We start from the raw sequence: 20068 nt of genomic DNA, 5'->3' as shown, positions 1-20068 counted from the left end.
TAACAGATGATTTAGTGTCAATCAATACAAAATATCAAGAACTTCTGAGGAAATATCAAGAGCTGGCAACAATATAAAGCAGTGGATCAGAACTATCACGTAACTCAAGACAACGCCATTGTTAATAATCATTCCGCGCAGAAAATGTGACTTGGGCCGAAAAAAACAAACAAGCAAGAACTACATGTAAGTACAGCCCCAGTGATACCATTATCAAACTATTCTCAGCACTAGTAGCAGATTGTGGTAACACAACAGACATAAGCTAACTAGAAAGAAACACAAAACTCCCACTAAAGAACCAAAAAAGAACTTGCCAACCTTAAGATGCACCAAAGGGCTCCTTCTGTATGCTGACAGTCATGGAAAAGATCTATCCAAACATTTTCGCAAAAGTATGCCTTCAAAGCATTCAGTTTTTGCAAAAATCAAGCCTGGTGCAATGTTAAATGCAGTGGTGGAGAATATTACAACAGAAACAAGTCAATTGAACAAAGGCGCTTACGTTGTGATTATTGGCGGCGGCAATGACGTATACAAAAATGATAGCAAGACAGCCCTGCAATGCTTCTGTAACATATAATCAAAACTATTTCAAATGAACATTGTCATCACAAACGTGCCAGTGCGACATGATTTAACACTGTGGTTGTGTGTAAACAAAGAGATTCAACACTACAATTCTGAGCTAAAGAAACTGTGTGATAAATTTAGCCATGTGCATTTGATAGACTTAAGTAAGATGAGTCGTGATGAACACACAAAACACTGATTCCACTTAAACAGGAAAGGGAAGGCCAAGCTAATTTCCCACATAAGCAAACTGTGCAAGAGAGACTGTGTGGAGAAAGCTCCAATTGCTCTGGGCTACAACCACGAGACTTTTTTAGAATAAAGGACCATAATAATAGTTGTCAGGGATGTATTTAAGATATGACTGAGTCCCTTTCATGCAAAGAAAAGCCAGGCTCTGAAATAAGTGATCAGTCATTGCAGGTCAGTTCCAAAAAACCAGTGTATGCAAAATGTCGTAAAAAGTGTAACTTAAACAATTTTGATTCATTTGATTCGTGCAAGATGGTAAATAAACAAGAAGAGATAACACCCTTAAAGTTAATGCACTTAAATGTGCAATATCTCAGAAACAAACTAGACATTCTACAAATATTCATAGATGAACACTTGCCACAAGGGCTAAAATGCAGTGAAATAATATATTATATATTAGAAGGTTACATACTAGCAAATAGTTATTTTAGGCAAAACCATAAAGGTGGTGGTGTGGCAGTTTACGTTAATAAGGATATAGAAGCTAAAAACATTAACTTTCTTGAACACCACACCAAAGAAGAATCAACTTAAATGACAGGTATTGTACTCCACAGTAATGAGCGTAAGTTACCAAAGCATAAAGTGATTGGAGTATATAGGTCACCAAATGCTGATGTAATGGTGTTTATGGATAAACTTAGTAGTGTTGTTGGTCAGGCCGGTTCTAATGACCTTACTATATATTAGGTGACTTTAATATAGATTTGAACTCAAATAATATAGTAAACTTGAAACTCAGTGATGTACTGACCTCATACAATCTTGTAAATATAGTGAACTCTGACACCTGATTGAAGGACACATGTTCCACTAGAATAGATTATGCCATAATCAAAAAAGATGTTATAGATAATGTAAATTACAGTAACTTAGATTTTCTTTGTTCTGATCACTTCTGTCAGTACAAAACTTCAGTTGTGCCTAAACTAACAAAAATTGTGCTAGAGAAACGAATGCTGAATACCTCAAATATTAATGCTCTTAAAGACAAACTAGCGAATGAGAAATGGGATTCTGTGTACCAGGTAAAAGGGTCGGATGAGAAATGAAATGAATGCTACTCAACCCTACTGCATCATTATGAAAGTAGTTGTCCAGTCAGAGAAATTGAAAAGGTAGTTAAACACTGTCAAAATGGAAGTAATCCTAGACTAAAACTCCCAACATATCTGATTAGGCTCAAGCAGCAAGTACATGATCTAAACCAGCTTTATAAAGCTACTACTATGCAGGTTTTCAAGGAAAAATACAATATGGCCAAGCAAACTTTTAAAACTGAAATTGTTAACCTAAGAAAGCAGATTAACAGCAAAACAATAGATCAGTCTGACGACATAAGCAAAGCATCTCGGAAGGTGATTGACAAATGCCAAAAAGATACCAACTAGATGAACATGGAACATATCCACATAAGACATGATGATAACATAAAAAAACCCAGATACTACATGTAATATTTTTAATAACTACTACATTTCTGGTGAACAATCAAGCCACATTATAGATTCACAAGTAGAGACCTGATGCCCTCTCACCCAGTGTACCGAATTTGAATTTGTGGAGGTGAATGAGCAGGAGGTTCACAGGGCAATATACGTGCTAAAGAAAAAAATTTCATCTGGATGGGATGGCATATCGAGTGCTATTACTAAAGCGTGCTTAAAAGAAATCTCTAAACCTCTTACTCACCTGATTAATTGCAGCATTAGAGAAAACATGTTTCCAACAGTTCTAAAAATGAATGTAGTGAAACCAGTGTATAAAAACGGAAGTAAGGAAGATGTCTCCAACTATAGACCAATATCATTAATTCCCACTTTTAGTAAGATATTCGAAAGCATTATCCTTTCTTAGCTAAGTGCCTTTTTCACAAAACATGAACTGCTTGTAGATTCACAGCATGGCTTCAGAAAAAGAGCTAAGTACAACCACAGCAGCTACACAGTTCATGAAGTTTACTGTCTGTTGGACCAGAAGATGCAGACTGCAGGTATATTTTTGGACCTGACAAGAGCATTTGATATGGTAAACCGTAGGGTACTTTTTAAAAAGCTAAAATCTTAGAGTATTGGGGATCAAGCCATGAATCTTTTAACCACATACCTGCTGAATTGTAAGCAAAGCACTAAATTGTCATACAAACTAGATAATAAAATCATGAACTCCCAGTCCACCATTGAACCTGTATTACAAGGTGTACCACAGGGCTCAATCCTAGGACTCTTTTCTCTTACTTTATTTTAATGATCAGGGACTCAAAGTGAATGTCACCAAATTTCAAGTATTGACATTTAAAACAGGCAGTTCTCACCATAACGATATGGATAGTGTGTTTAATATCTCTGCAACAGAGAATGGTAACTGTAAATTCCTGGGTCTGTATGTTGATGAAAGTTTGCGGTGGACATTCCACATTAATTTCGTATGCGGAAAAGTCAGTAGTGCCATATATCTCCTCAGCCAGCTCGCAAAGATAGTTCCTAGCCAAGCACTGAAATTAGTATGTTATGGAACACTTTACCCCTTTCTCAGTTATGGAATTGAACTATGGGGCTGTGCAGTTGGTGTGCATTTAAAAAAATTACTACTACTACAGGAAATAGCAATAAGACATATACATGGGATGGGACATAGAGATTCATGTCATGAAGTGTTTGTGCAGCACAAATATCTGACAATATATTCTCTGTACATCTTCAAAATAGTTGTATTTTTTATAAGTCAACCAACAGAAGCTATCGAGGGCAGTGATGTACATGACATGAACACAACACTAAAACAAAGTGTAACTATTTCCATAACAGAACAATGTTAAAAATGACTGATAGAAGTCCATATATCAGTGGTTTGATTTGGTATAACAAGCTACCAAACTCTCCAAGAATGTACATGGGAAATCTTTTTAAAACAAAATTAAAATCTTTTGTAATAGAAAAATGTTTATGTTCTTTCAATGAATTTTAAGATAGTGATTGTAACATGAGACATTAGCATATCAGTTGTAATGTGATAAATGTAAAAAATAGACATAAGAAACAACAGCTAAAGAATGTAGTGTGTTTTATAAGTGTAAATATGACCATAGTATTAAGTGTGATGTGTGCAAAAGCCATCATTATGATGACTCCATGCAAAGAAAATGTAATTAAATAATAAATAAAGTAATGTCATCTGTTAAAATTGATGATATAAGGGAAACACATCTCCAAAGAATGTTCATGCAGTCAATCTGATGCTATGTAAACTCAATTTGGCAGTATTAATAACAGTTCTGTATGAATATGGCACTTATTCAAATGTATGTCCTCCACGACTTCAGCACCTATGTCAAGGAGGCATCTTTATTCACTGAGTGCTGTAGCCAGGACATCGTTGCATGGAATAATTGCCAAGCCAGCAGATACAGCAATGCATAGCCAAACTGCCATCATTGTCCCATCTTGGAGATGCATGGTGACCATCCAGCCCAGTGTATATGCACAAACAATGATAAACTTCTAAACAGTTTTCAGTTCATTCTTTGATTAGTTAGACAGTGGGTAACATGTTGCTTTATCAAAAGTGGTATGTTTCACTATATGCATTTATTACTACAAATTAAATATCATTTTAATGTAGCATTCCCAAAAACAGAGACAAGAAAAGGTGCAAGATCAAATCTAGCTGATTACCAAGTGAGACAGATGGAAAAAGCCTAAAACTATAAATGTTACAAATTGAAGAGAGAAAGATGATAGGGAAGCAGATAAGGACCAATGAACACTTCTGTAATGAACTCAAATAACATGCTAAAGGTAATTTGGAATGTAATTAATACTGAAAGAAAAGAAAAAAGTGGCTGAAAGAAACATATATCAGGTCAGTGAAAATAGTCAGTGCAGTGACTGTTAATGATAGAGAAATAGTAAACATACTCAGTGATAGCAACATAAACATGGTAGCCAACTTGAAACTTGGAAGAAACAGTCCAAAAAAGAAAGTTGCAAGGTATCAAAAATAAGTAAATATACAGCAACATGTTTTTGAAACCAGTCACAAAATAAAATTGATAAGAACACAGAAACTAAAAGTGAAGAAATCAGCTGGTGAAGATGAAACATGTAATCAAATAACACAGCTGTTTTTTGTAAGTGAATAAACAATTGCACAATTACTGGACAAGGCAAACAGCTCTTTCTTGGATAGAGTTATTCTGGAAAAACTGAAGATAAGCACAGTTGACTTATTCCAACTGTGACTCATTGATATTGCAGTTGTTTTGTGAAGTGAAGTGAATTGAACAATTTTCTGTGAGAAGGTGCAATCTGTGGAACAAGACCACATTGGGGCCATTGGCCTAACTGCTTGTTGAATGCAGCCTTTCTTTGCCTTGGCCCTAGGAGGGGGAGGGTGGCAGCTTCCCCCCCTTTTTACCCCCTCCCCTCCAGGAAGGGTCCTGGGGACTTACTTAGTAGGAGGCTGAGTGGTCCTGGGGCAATCCTGGAGGGACTGGATCAAGGAAAAATACCCACCCCTACCCAGGATTGAGTCTGGGACCTCCAGGGGCAGAGTCTAGTGCTGTACGTGCTATCTATGTACATAAGTAAAACAGTAACACACATTAAAAAAGAGAGTTCAAAGTGCATTACACATGACAGTGTGCATACCTACAACACACAGAGGATGAAAGGAGATACGAAGCATACCCCACCCACTGACAGTCCTTGAAAAAGGACATCGGTACTCACATTTCAAGTTACTAATGAGTCTGCCACAAACCTACCTCATAGTACACATGATGCTAACTTTCTAAAGAAACTCATGTTATTTGATAGGAAATTATTTATACAAAGAATACCTATTACACTGAATTTTTATATATTGTTCTTATTCGTAATCAGTGATGTTACAGATTTTAATTAAAATGTTTGGTGTGCGTGTGTGTGTGCGTGTGCGTGTGCGTGTGCGTGTGCGTGTGCGTGTGCGTGTGCGTGTGCGTGTGCGTGTGCGTGTGCGTGTGCGGGTGCGCGTGCGCGTGCGCGTGCGCGTGCGCGGGCGCGTGCGCGTGCGCGAGCGCGTGCGCGTGCGTGTGTGTGTGTGTGTGTGTGCGCGCGCGTGCGTGTGCGCTCTGTATTACACATACCCTTGCTGTACACAGTGTAATCTTGCAGAATCAAGTAAAATTCAGTACTTCCATTTCCATCACACCTAAAGATGAGCACTGTAGTACTTGTAGCATGTAAGTAATAGCACCACCCTTGGGTCTAGACTCTGACTGTTGTCATCCTCTGCCTGGATAGAAAAACAAAGAATCAAGAGTGTGAAGATAGGGTTGCAAAAAATCATATGATAGTATGTAGTGCAATATATGCAAATGTAACTCTCATAAAGAGGTATGATTTGTTGATGTATATATGTTCAATTTTCTTCTCTTTCACAGATGTACAAACTTTGGATACCATGCAGGCCCTTTGCCTCCCACTAGGAGCTTCAGTTTCACTCCTAGTCATGTTCTTCTTCTTTGATTCTATGCAGATGTTGTTTGCTATATGCACAGCAAGTAAGTGAAATGTTACATCATTCTACCAACTAAGTTGGAACTTTTGTATGCAGTGACATGAGCTGTCTGAGATTAATTTTCATCATTCTTTTTTTTCAGTAATTGCAACAGTTGCTTTGGCTTTTTTGCTGCTACCAATGTGTCAGTACATCATAAGACCGTGTTCTGATGGAAACAAGTGAGTGCTAGTGTACTGTATTAACATGAAAGCTCAACTATTCATTATTTTTGCACAGTCAAAAATTATTCTGTGAACTAGGAGCTGCCAAGCAAATATGGTTCCAGTTCATGTTTGGGGTCAATTTTTAGTTTATTAAAATCTTCATGTCAGTTTGTAGGCAGAAATTTATATGGCTGAACATGTTACTCCTTTCTGGGCCACACTAAGAATGAGTGGCAGATAGTGCAAACCACTTCTCTTTCCAGTATTTTATTTTTGAATGTTTGATACTTTTTCTGTGAGTGTTTAAAAGAAACTTCATAAGGGAGTAAATTTTCTGTGGTGGCATGTACATAGTGACTGGCAGTTTGTTTGTAGAGTTGCAGTTGAGGAGAAATGACTGTAAGTTATGTTATTATTTATTAAATTTTATGATATAAATGGTAATAAATTGTCATTTACTCAAGCATGGACATCTATATCTTGGTTGCTGAAACCCCACCAATAGCAGAAGATTTTTGAAGAGTAATAATTAAAAGCTCTAATTCAACACATTCTCATATCTAGAAATAGCCATATATGATTACCTGTCCTCATCATGTCTTAAGTTTTTATTCCATAAAAAAATTAAATTTATGTAAAAATCTTAATATTGTTAAATTTATGTAAGTAATGCTGTAAAATCTAAATCTAGAACCTCAGATATTGCTGACTGTAGCAACCCAATACAGCATCAGAAATTGAAAAAAATTTCAAGATTGTATTTGTAACTAAAACCCTAAAGCACAAATTACAGTCATGTGTTAACTTCTGTGAGTAAGTATTTATTTCTTACTCACAGAACCTATTAACTTGTTAAAAGTCTGTGCATACATTCAGTATTTTGGACATTAAAAGAAATATTTACTTAATATGCAGCCTGCTATTGCATCACATACAGTGTTTCAATTTATAACTGAGTTTTATAAAATGCTGTTCTTTTGTTTATGTAAATAATTTAAGAGTAAAGGTACAACTGACTTGATAGTAAATGGGTGGAGTCATTGACAGACACACTTCATTATCTTCTGGACAAATCCTTTTTTGAGCTAGAATGTACAATTGGAGTGGGTGAGGCAAGAAGAAAGAAAAGAAGTTGGGAGGGAAGGGAGGATTGGAGGAGAGTGGCAGATAGCTTGGAGGGAAGGTAGCAGGTGTATGAAGTAGGAATCTGTGAGGGAGATCCAGCAGTAGCACAGGAAAGGTATGCAACACGGTGAACTGGTGAGTTCGTACTGACACGGGAGAGTGGATGCATAAGTGGAGACAGAGCAGAGGAAGGGGAGACTATAGGGAACAGGGTGTGGTTGTAGGATATTAGTGAAGATTGGGGTGAGAGGATTATGTGAAGGAAGGATGTTTTGATGTGTTGCAAGGATAATTCCCATATATGTAGTTCAGGAAAAGTGCAGGGAGGGAGGGGGGGGGGGGGGTGTTTGCAGATGGCACGTTGTGTGAAGCAGCTTTTGAAATCAAACACATTGTGCTCACGAGTGTGTTCTGCCATTTGTCAGTCAGTTCTGCTCTTGATCACAATTTGGCAGTGGCCATTCATTTGGTTGGTGATCATGCTTCTATAGAGTCTGTGCCATCTGTGAAAGATCAAATCTCTTTCGAGCTATAAGGATTTAGTTTTTCGTCATTTGATAGAGAGAAATGTCATGATGGTTCCTCGACAGGAAATGTGGTAGCTTGTTTCAGGTCACAACTTACAGAATACTAAAGCTAGACATAGTGAAGTAGCTGATGAAGATAGCTTAGTCCAAAATTGTATAATAATGCAAATAATTTTTCCTATTTCCGTGGAGCAATATTCAGCTTTATCTAAGCCAAGATGATGTGAAACAATGGCTATAGGACATTGCTTGGACAATAGCACATCTGGCCACCTACACGGTGCAAAAGCATACAATTGATGGCTGGTATACTATGAGAGAGAATATACATAAAAAATATCTTTCATACATCTTCCAAGGGATCTGACACAGTTGACTTGTATTAGGAAGGATATCTATTCAAATCCCCATGTAGCCAAACTGATTTAGGTTTTCAGTGATTTCCCTAATAACTTAAGTTAAATGCTAGGATAATTCCCTTGTAAATAAACATAATCCTATATACTACCATTGACATCTTGCTGGTCTAAATGTTACCTACTGTAAAGTATAACACTTAACCACATTTAGCAATAATTCCTTTTTATACCCCCCATTCTCTCTCTCTCTCTCTCTCTCTCTCTCTCTCTCTCTCTCTCTCTCTCTGCCCCCCCCTCTCTCTCTCTTTCTCTCTCTCAACCCACTACCCCCCCTTTCTCTCTCAGCCCTCTAGCGGCCCCTTTCTCTCAGCCCTCCACCCCCCATCTATCTACCTCTCAACCCTCAAACGTGTCCGCCCGCCCACCCCACCCCACCTCAGCCCTCTTCTGTCCACTTGCCCATATCCATCCTCTGTCTTCTTTCTCTTCTTTTTGTTATGTTTTTAATTCACTGCTTAACATTTTCTGGTGTGTTTCAGAATCTCATTTGGGGTATGTGGTCGTTTCACTGGAGCAGAGCTGTTGTCATTCTCTCTAGCAGTCTTCATTGTGTGCATATGGGTTCTAACTGGCCATTGGCTGCTAATGGATGGTGAGTTGAAAAAGTGCAGTGTAATTTCCTAGACCTTATAATTTCCATAACTTTACATGATATCTTTTTCTTTACTCCATGTTTTCACCATTTGGTAGTTATTAAGTTATTCTTAGGCAATATGTGGCACTGCTGGCCAGTTGCTTGCCATCCAGGAGGTGGTTTGTTTTTAGAATCTGGTCATTTTTTGGGGCTGGTGGATGGTTATGTATTTTGATGTGACAACTATATTGTATGTTAACCATTTCTTTCTTTATTTTTGCTTTGTATTCGTGAGTGGCTGATCGGTGTATTTTTGTACCATTAGTGTAAAGATGATGTTTTTTAAATGTGTCATGAATATAGGCTAAGAATAATTTTTTAAAGCTACTTTAATTGAGAACAGCCTATGAAGAGATATGGACATTTTTAGTAAGTCTATATATAAAGCACTGATAAGTAAGAACTTACAGCTAGCTAGTGTCACCTTATAAATTGCAACAGAGTGCAATTGCAATGGCATAAGCAGACCTAAAGTGATTTTTCAAAGTAAATAGTATTCTGTTAATCTTTTTCTCTGGTCCCATTTCATTTACAAATGGAGTAGATTGAAAGATCAGTGGTAACCACCTGAGATGGACAGTAGGTTCTATTTTTTAAAAATATTCTATGGCCAGCTACCATTTATTTTTTTTATTTTCAGTCAAATCCTTTTATCATTGAGGCAATGCCAGAGAAGAAGTCATATCGAGGATTAAAATTTTTAGGTGTGCACCTTTTTTCACAGCATAAATTAAAGTTCTATGGAATGATACCACATTATGAAATTTTGTCCTCTACTTGTGAAAAGACACTTTTCCAAGCCCTTTTCCCGTTTTTTGTGACCTTTATTCCTTTTTCCATCTAACTGTGTCAATAGCCCCCTTTCTGCCTTTCTTCTTCTGCTATAGCTTTTGAGTAATCTTCTTGAGCCCATTCTATTATTCATAAGAGAAATGATGTACAATTATATATGGTTTTGAATTAATTGAAAGTCAAATATTTTATATTGATGACAACTGGATTCATGGTTTCCTGTCAGAGGTCACAGTTTGTAGTAATTCACAGAAAGATCAAATAAATTCATTGCAAGATAAAGACAAATTGCGAAAAGATTTAGAAAAGATATCTGTATAGTGCGAAAATTGGCAGTTGACCCTAAATAATGAAAAGTGAGGTCATCCACATGGTGCTAAAAGGAATCCTGTAAACTTTGGTTACACGATAAAATGATCAAATCTAAAGGCCATAAATTCAACTAAAAAGCTAGGAATTACAATTATGAACCATTTAAATGTGAAAGAACACATAGAAAATGTTGTGGGGAAGGTGAACCAAAGACTGTGTTTTACCGGCCTATGGGTTCCACTGTTCGTCGCCACTGGACAGCGGTCAGCATGGATGCGCGAGGCTAGCGGCTGCTGCAGGGGCTATACACAGCGATGTTTAATCAACAGTCATTCGGAGGATGCTGTTTGTAGTCTTTTGCTAACTCTGAGCCATCAGTTCTTCCAGCGTATCGCATCGTACCATAGCATTCCGCTATTGGTGAGCACTAGCCACAATAACAAGCTAATTTCTGGTCACAAAACCCAATTGGAGTACTGACACGCACTGTGAGTTCCCTAACAAATAAGATTATAGGAGTACATCAAGAAGTTTCAAAGTAGGGCAGCACATTTTGTATTGTTGAGAAACGGGAGAGAGTGTCGTGGACATGATACAGGATTCGGAGTGGACATTGTTAAAACAAAGGCATTTCTTGTTGTGGCGGGATCTTCTCACAAAATTTCAGTCACCAACTTTCTCCTCCAAATGTGAAAACATTTTGTTGACACCGACCTACATAGGGAGAAACGATCATCATAATAAAATAAGGGAAATCAGAACTCGCGCAGAAAGGTATAGGCATTTGTTTTTTCCATGCGCTGTTAGAAAGTGGAATAATAGAGAATTATTATGAATGTGATTTGTTGAACCCCATACCAGGTGCTTAAACGTGGTTTGCAGAGTACTCATGTAGATGTAGAGTCCTCAGCTTGCAGTGAACATGTGAATAGTAGGCCTACCTTTTCCGGTTAATGTGGGACAGAAAGTACATAAAGCAAGTGTGTGTGTGTGTGTGTGTGTGTGTGTGTGTGTGTGTGTGTGTGTGTGTGTGTGAACCTCTACCTCTCACTTTACTGCTGTAAATAGCTTGCAGCAATGCACATGCGACAAGAATGTGCATTCTATCCTTACAAATTCACCAGAATCAGGAGCCTGCTGTTTGTAAGTGTCAAATTGTTACTAAATGAGTGTAGTACTAGATTTTACCATGATGAAGGCAGCGAGTGCCAGATTTCTTGTTCTGGCCCGGGAATTCAAACATGATTTCATAGAAATCGATAGGACTGTTACGTGATGTGCTACTTTCGATACAGGAATTTTGTTTAATGAAAAACATGTGCAAAATCATATGAAAACAAGACATTTCCAACTCTAAGCATCAAAATAACAAGACTTAAACAAAACTGTCCATTCGCATGAATGGACACAGACAGACAGTGTTTGTTGGTAATGAGGATCACACTGTGGCTAAACATGCCTTGGTGCACAGCCAGCACATCTTGGCACAGTGTTACACCGTCCGAGTTATCTGGATACTTCCCACCAACACCAACCTATCCGAACTCCGGAGATGGGAACTCGCCCTTCAGTATATCCTCTCTTCTCGATATCCGCCAGGCCTCAACCTCCGCTAATTTCAAGTTGCTGCCGCTTATACTTCACCTGTCTTTCAACAACTTCTTTGCCTCTGTACTTCCGCCTCGACTGACATCTCTGCCCTTACTCTTTGCCTAAATATGTCTGCTTGTGTCTGTGTATGTGCGGATGGGTATGTGTGCGTGTGTGTGTGTGCGCGCGAGTGTACACCTGTCCTTTTTTTCCCCCTAAGGGAAGTCTTTCCGCTCCCGGGATTGGAATGACTCCTGAGACAGAAATTTATACTCAATGTTAATAAATTTCTCTTCTTCAGAAATGCTCTCCTTGCCTTAGCCAGTCTACATTTTATGTCCTCTCTACTTCGACCATCATCATCATTTACTTTGGTCCCCAAATAGCAAAACCCATTTACTACTTCAAGTTTCATTTCCTAATCAAATTCCCTCATCATCACCTGATTTAATTCGACTACATTCCATTATCCTCGTTTTGGTTTTGTTGATGCTCATCCTGTATCCTCCTTTCAAGACACTGTCCATTCCGTTCAGTTGCTCTTACAGGTCATTTGCTGTCTCTGGCAGATTTACAATGTTGTCAGCAAACCTCAAAAGTTTTCATTTCTTCTCCATGGATTTTTATTCCTACTCCAAATTTTTCTTTTTACTGCTTGCTCAATATACAGATTGAATAACTTCGGTGGTAGGTCACAACCCTGTATCACTCCCTTCTCAACCACTGCTTCCTTTACATCAGCTTTTATAACTGCCACCTGGTTTCTGTACAAATTATAAATAGCCGTTCACTCACTGTATTTTACACCTGCCACCTTCATGATTTGAAAGAGAGTATTCCAGTCACCATCGTCAAAAACTTTTTCTTGGTATATATTCCAGTCACCATCGTTAAAAACTTTTTCTTGGTATATGTGTATATTTCTGTAGAAAACTGCATGATATTCTATGAGGCAGCTAGTCATCACCTTCAGATGCTGATTTGAATTATGCATGCAAGCAAAGTAATTTCCATGGATACAGAATATTATTATAGTAAATTGTGGCAGTGTCAAAGGTCACAAAAATATGCTGTTCCTGAGAACCTTGTAGGTAGATACCTTGTTAGAAAACTTGAACCAGCATTTGCAGATGTAGTCACATGATAAATAATTTCCAATAATAAAATATTGAGTATAATTTTTCAAGTGGAATGACAGAAAAAAAGTTGTTGCATATTGACTTCAGACAATAGTAAATGAGAGTGTTGTGTTGTATAACATATTTTATCATCAGTCTGATATTTCCTAAGCAGCAAGGGCTACATGATGTTTTGATGGATCCCTCTTGGAGGTCCCAGTATAGTTGCTTTTTATATTTCTCAATTCTGGCTTTTGATGACATTCATTCAGATGGCTTGTTTGTGTGCTGCCAGAATCAATCCTTTCTTGCTTTTTCATGGCTCCATTCATTAACTACAAAAAGTTCCTTTCCTTATTTACTTTGCCTGTAACCTTCAACAATTATCTTTGCAGCGCCTTATATCTATTGAATAACTGGCTTCGTGCAACAGCTTCAATTCCTGTACTTACCTTGTTGTTTCTTTTTTTCCAATATGTCATCATCTTCTACCCATATTGTCTTTGTATTTCTTCTGTTCATGTTCCTGTTTCAATGGTCCCTTTCTTGATAGCCTTCTACATTGAGAATCTTAGTTCTAAAAACAGTTTTTCTCTGTTGTTTCTGATTCTGTGACGATGTTTTCGGTTTTGGGCCCTTGCCTGTGGTTCTGTGTTGTTGCATTTTTCCATGTGTATTATTATTTCTTATTCTGATTGTGATAAATATACAGCATAAGAACTACTTCAATTTACATAACATTATAACAGGTATACAATAGGGAAACTATTTGCTGTTGTCTGTGGATTTGTATGATTTATACACAGAAATGCATTGTTATTTGAATCGGTGGATTAGCCCTTTTCAGTCATTAAGACAGCTTTTGGCTAAGAAGTTCCTCCTGAAGAAGATGAAAACAGTGGTAATATTATGCACAAACTCTTCCATAAATTTCAATCAGTTTCTCATATCATCAATCTAAACTCAAATCAGTTTTCTAAACACCTTTCATTGTTACCAGCAGCAGACACAATTTCTTGAGATTGTGTCATGCTTATCAAAGTGACTTGTATATATGGTTTGAATTTCCATTCAGTTGCCAATTACGCAAATGTATGGCTTATTGTTGTAATTTAACACTGCAGTCTTTCTGTGCTTAGAACAATTGTGTTATTAATGGGGTCTTTGGCATTTAATAACACATTGTTAATATTTACAGATGCTTCAAAAATAAGATCTAATGAATCGATTGCTTGTGATCTAGTAATAGCTGTAAAAGTAGCTCAAATATTTGCGAGACCCAAGGACGTAACAACATCCCATTTGTTGTTGTTGTTGTGGTCTTCAGTCCTGAGACTGGTTTGATGCAGCTCTCCATGCTACTCTATCCTGCGCAAGCTTCTTCATCTCCCAGTACCTACTGCAACCTACATCCTTCTGAATCTGCTTAGTGCATTCATCTCTTGGTCTCCCTCTACGATTTTTACCCTCCACGCTGCCCTCCAATACTAAATTGGTGATCCCTTGATGCCCCAGAACATGTCCTAACAACTGATCCCTTCTTCTGGTGAAGTTGTGCCACAAACTTCTCTTCTCCCCAATCCTATTCAATATTTCCTCACTAGTTATGTGATCTACCCATTTAATCTTCAGCATTCTTCTGTAGCACCACATTTCGAAAGCTTCTATTCTCTTCCTGTCCAAACTATTTATCGTCCATGTTTCATTTCCATACGTGGCTGGACGCTATACAAATACTTTCAGAAATGACTTCCTGACACTTAAATCTATACTCAATGTTAACAAATTTTTCTTCTTCAGAAACGCTTTCCTTGCCATTGTCATGTCTACATTTTATATCCTCTCTACTTCGGCCATCATCAGTTATTTTGCTCCCCAAATAGCAAAACTCCTTTACTCATTTCCTAATCTAATTCCCTCAGCATCACACGACTTAATTCGACTAAGTTCCACCTCGTTTTGCTTTTGTTGATGTTCATCTTATACCTTCCTTTCAAGACACTGTCCATTCCGTTCAACTGCTCTTCCAAGTCCTTTGCTGTCCCTGACAGAATTACAATGTCATTGGCGAACCTCAAAGTTTTTATTTCTTCTCCATGGATTTTAATTCCTACTCCAAATTTTTCTTTTGTTTCCTTTACTGCTTGCTCAATATACAGATTGAATAACATCAGGGAGAGGCTACAAACCTGTCTCACTCCCTTCCCAACCACTGCTTCCTTTTCATGTCCCTCGACTCTTATAACTGCCATCTGGTTTATGTACAAATTGTAAATAGCCTTTCGCTCCCTGTATTTTACCCCTGCCACCTTCAGAATTTGAAAGAGAGTATTCCAGTCAACATTGTCAAAAAGCTTTCTCCACGTCTACAAATGTTAGAAACGTAGGTTTGCCCTTCCTTAATCTAGCTTCTAATATAAGTCGTAGGGTCAGTATTGCATCACGTCTTCCAACATTTCTACGGAAGTCAAACTGATCTTCCCCGAGGTCGGCTTCTACTAGTTTTTCCGTTCGTCTGTAAAGAATTCGTGTTAGTATTTTGCAGCTTTGACTTATTAAACTAATAGTTCGGTAATTTTCACATCTGTCAACACCTACTTTCTTTGGGATTGGAATTATTATATTCTTCTTGAAGTCTGATGGTATTCCGCCTGTCTCATACATCTTGCTCACCAGATGGTAGAGTTTTGTCAGGACTGGCTCTCCCGAGGCCATCAGTAGTTCCAATGGAATGTTGTCTACTCCGGGGGCCTTGTTTCGACTCAGGTCTTTCAGTGCTCTGTCAAACTCTACACGCAGTATCGTATCTCCCATTTCATCTTCATCTACATCTACATCCTCTTCCAATTCCATAATATTGTCCTCAAGTACATCACCCTTGTATAGACCTTCTATATACTCCTTCCACCTTTCTGCTTTCTCTTCTTTGCTGAGAACTGGGTTTCCATCTGAGCTGTTGATGTTCATACAAGATATCAGTTCAAGGAAAATGGTATGTTTCAGTTCAAAAAACAAATCTGCATAACCCTTTGTTCCACAACAAGAAGTTCTCAAGGAAATTAATAACGAGTGAAAAATCCAGTATGAGCTAACAATAGTGAAATAGGATAGACTGCTATTCACCACATTGAGGAGGCAGACATGAAATTTAAAGTACACTAAAAGTAGAGTCAGTTATTAGACTGACTCCTTTCTCACATATATACAAGACAAAAACACACACGCACAAACAAAACCATTGTCATCTAAGAGTGCTAAGGACGAGCTGCAACTGTGATAACCAGCAATCTTGTCTGAGTGCAACAGCAGTGGCCTGTGTTGTCATAAAGCAGTGTGCTTGACGTGGGTGCTGGGAGTCTGTCACAGAAGTCACATTGTTTCCAAACTTTCTACTCCACTCATACACTTACTGCAGTGATAGACATGTATCACAATATTGAACCTTCATTTGTCATGTGAAAGTGCACATATGTGCATGCATGCGTATTGTCTACGTAGAAAGACAGACTTTGTCCCATATCTGAATCTAATGGGTCATATTTAACAATGAAGGGAAAGACAGATTGTTACTTGCAGTAGAGACACGTCAAGTTGCAGACAGGCACAATTAAAAGACACTCGCATATAGCTTTTGGCCACTGCCTTCATCAGTGACACACACACACACACACACACACACACACACACACACACACACAAAATAAAGCAAGCACACCTCATGCATGTATAACCACCAACTCCAGCATCTCACGCTGGAATGCCTACCTGGAGTTTCCATTGTTTGGGTCTCTGTTTAATATATAGGGTTAATCAAAAAGAATCATCCAATTTGACAAGTCTATATTTCTGAAACCAATAAACATATACAACGAATTTTGTTTTTTGATGAACGGGAAACTCGAAAAGTCTTCTTTCACACGTTTTCATAGGTATTCAATATGCCCCCCTTGAGATGCATGGCATATGTCAATGCAGTATTCAAATTGTTCCCATATTGCAGCGAGGATGTCTTGAATTATTGATTCCACAGCTGTTGTTATGCAATGTCTCAGTTCATTCATTGTTGTTGGTAATGGAGGCACGTAAACAGACTCTTCTATAAACTGCCACAAGAAATAACAACACACAGTCAGGAGCAGTGACATTGGAGGCCCATAATGTAAAGCTGAATCATTTGGTCCAGTTCGACCGATCCACCATTCAGTAATCCTTCAATTTTTAAAATTCCGGCACTTCCAGATGCCAGTGTGGCGGTACCCCGTCACATTGGTAAATGAAATCATTCAAATCAGTCTCCAGCTGTGGAAAAAGAAAGTTCTCAAGCATATTGAGATATGTGCTTCCTGTAACAGCATTCTCAGCAAAGAGAAATGGGCCATACACCTTTTCCTCTGAAACTGGACAAAGCACATTAAATTTTGGAGAATCCCTGTCATGTCGTGCAGCTTCACGTGGTTGTCCGGTACACCATATTCTCACATTATGACGGTTCACACGAAAGTCATGCTGAACAGTTCTTACTGACTCGCCCTGTGCAAAATATAGACCACAAAATGCTTTCTCTTGTCCCAACTCCATTTTTTCCTGGAACTGGAGTGGGCACAAACTGCTGCTAATTAGCAGTAACCATATAAAACTCAAGAGTTAGCTCTTTCCAACAGTACGTTGTTCATGCACATATCTGAAATAACATAATAGGTATGATTTTTTTAAATTGGATGATTCTTTTATATATACCTTGTACTTTAAATGTGCCTGTCTGCTTCCTCTATGTGGTGAATAGCAATCTATTGTACTTCATTGTTGGAATTTATAACAAGTGTAATTTGAAAACATTTCAATCATGGAAACATGCCAGCACTTCTCTGTACATTTCTAGTCTTGAATTTTTTTTATTATGATTGTATCAATATCTCTGACATTGATACGAAACTATTTTCCTCACTTCTTCGAAACACGTTGTTCATAGACACTGCACTATTATGCCACTGGCTTAGTCGGCTGTTTTGTTAATTAATTTAAATTTTTCTGTGAGGGTAACAAAAGAAAAAAGTCCTTGTGAATATTCCACCAAACCTAATTATGTTTACAATTTGATACAAACAGGCACAGTAGCTTTTTTGTAAGAAGGCCAAACAAACAAAATGATTTAATAATTAATTTTATGCTGTTGAAATTAACAAAATTTTGAGGTAAAATTTACACAAATGTCACTTTTATGATAGGAAGTCAAATGAAAACATTAATTATCATCATCTTTCTTTTAAGAAAAGTGGAACACAAGTGTATCATTTTTCAATACAGTCTTTCTGTCGTTCAATACACCTCCTCCAGCATGTAGGAAGTGCATGGACTCCTCTGGAGAGGGGGAGGGGGTTCAATCTTTTGGTCATTTGCACAGCTGCTTGTGCAGCACAGGCTTCCCCTCTTCATTGGAACACTATTTCTTTCCTCACATCACCTCTTTGAGTACTCCAACATCTGGTAATCACTGATGACAAGGTCTCGTGAGTATGGCAGATGTAGTAAGAGAATCAATCTTCCAGGTATGGAGTGAGCTCTCATGGCATCTGTCTTCCAGACACTGTGTGAAACTTAAGCACTTCATAAAAGATGTAGTGTGCTGAACCATGAATAATGTCCAGATTTGCGGCTATTTCATCCTCTGTTACCTAGAAATTTTCTGCCTCAGTGGCTTCAGCTGCTGCTGATGTCATAACATAGTGTGCCTCACTGTCTTGTCACCGAAGTCACACTATTTCTGAACTTTTTTGCCCCACTCCTACATTTGCTGTGGTGATAGACATGTATCACCATACTGGACCTTCATTCACTGATGGATTTCAATAAGTTTCTGTACCATCACTGTCCAGAAAAACCTATCACAGAATATTGTTATTCCTCGGTGCATGTCACAAGAGTGGCAGCCAGTTTTAACTGATTTGTGGCAGTGCTTTGATTATCTGTAGTATGCTGCCGCTTGTAGGGCATTCCTGATATCGGTAACAGTACTGCCAACGTACAGAACAATGGTATGAAGTGTTGATTTTTAATTACACTTTTAAGCTTTTTCATTTGACTCCCTCCCATACTGTTTCTAAGTACACAACTAAATCTTTGGTGAGTAAACTCCCGTCAGTAAAGATAAAAAAGGTCGAATATTGGAAATAAGTAATGTAGTCACAAATTTTTGTGCAGTGGTAGGAGGGTGTTCCATGAACAGTATACTAAAAATCCTGATCGGTGGGGGTGGGGTACATTTGAAGGTCACTTTTGTATGTTTTTCTTGAATAATTCAGAACCGCAGTGTGTAGCAAAAATATATCCCTGTACAAAATTGACTACATTAAGTGTACTGCAACAAAGTTCCTATTCATTTTTTCCGTAGGACCATTATTTTGCACTAAGAGAGGAAGGCAATATTGAGAATCTTGTATGGAATCCATGTGATGTATATTAAGTGGTTTTTGTAGGGCAATTTGAGGTAGTTTCCCAACTTTGATAGACAACAATTTTTCATCTCAACTTCCTCTACACCACTGTTGTACTTCGTAAACAGTTACCATTTACACCATGTGTACAGGAGAGAGATTTGTATTCTTGATGTCATCCTGAATTACAGAATAACTATTGTTGATAGTACCTAGATATTGATGTAGGCAATAAAAACCATGTAACTCCATTTTGTTAAATTTTACAGAAGCAAAAACGGTTTCTTAAAAAATATATAAAGTGATACAGATAATGTCGCCACATCTGCAACTATATAGTAGAACCTCAGTTATTGACAAATTGAAGAAATACATGCAATTTCAAATCTCTGTTTGATAATGGAGTTAGTGGTTACTGGAATCACAAGGTTTCACAAATAAATGGAATTACAAGATTTCATTGCATGTTATTGGTATTCTGTTTCCATGAAATAAATTTAACATCATATCTTTAAAAACTATTTGAAAACTATTGCATTTGGAGAATAAAAAAGGAACTTGAAATTATTGTATCAGACAAACATCCT

At 37.7% G+C, this 20068-nt stretch overlaps 1 protein-coding gene across 2 annotated transcripts in view; it reads left to right on the top strand.

The window, feature by feature from the left end:
• LOC126284223 (signal peptide peptidase-like 3) overlaps positions 1 to 20068 on the top strand; it is a 70502-nt gene that overhangs the window by 36156 nt on the left and 14278 nt on the right. For both annotated transcript variants that reach the window (XM_049982996.1, XM_049982997.1), the window contains 3 exons: positions 6251 to 6370; positions 6470 to 6548; positions 9084 to 9196. In XM_049982996.1, coding sequence (XP_049838953.1) covers positions 6251 to 6370; positions 6470 to 6548; positions 9084 to 9196 — 312 coding nt within the window. The remainder of the gene's footprint in view (positions 1 to 6250; positions 6371 to 6469; positions 6549 to 9083; positions 9197 to 20068) is intronic.

The sequence above is a fragment of the Schistocerca gregaria genome, chromosome 8 (genome assembly GCF_023897955.1).
Source record: "Schistocerca gregaria isolate iqSchGreg1 chromosome 8, iqSchGreg1.2, whole genome shotgun sequence".
Classification (NCBI taxonomy): domain Eukaryota; kingdom Metazoa; phylum Arthropoda; class Insecta; order Orthoptera; family Acrididae; genus Schistocerca; species Schistocerca gregaria.
This window is presented reverse-complemented; position numbering and strand designations above follow the sequence as displayed.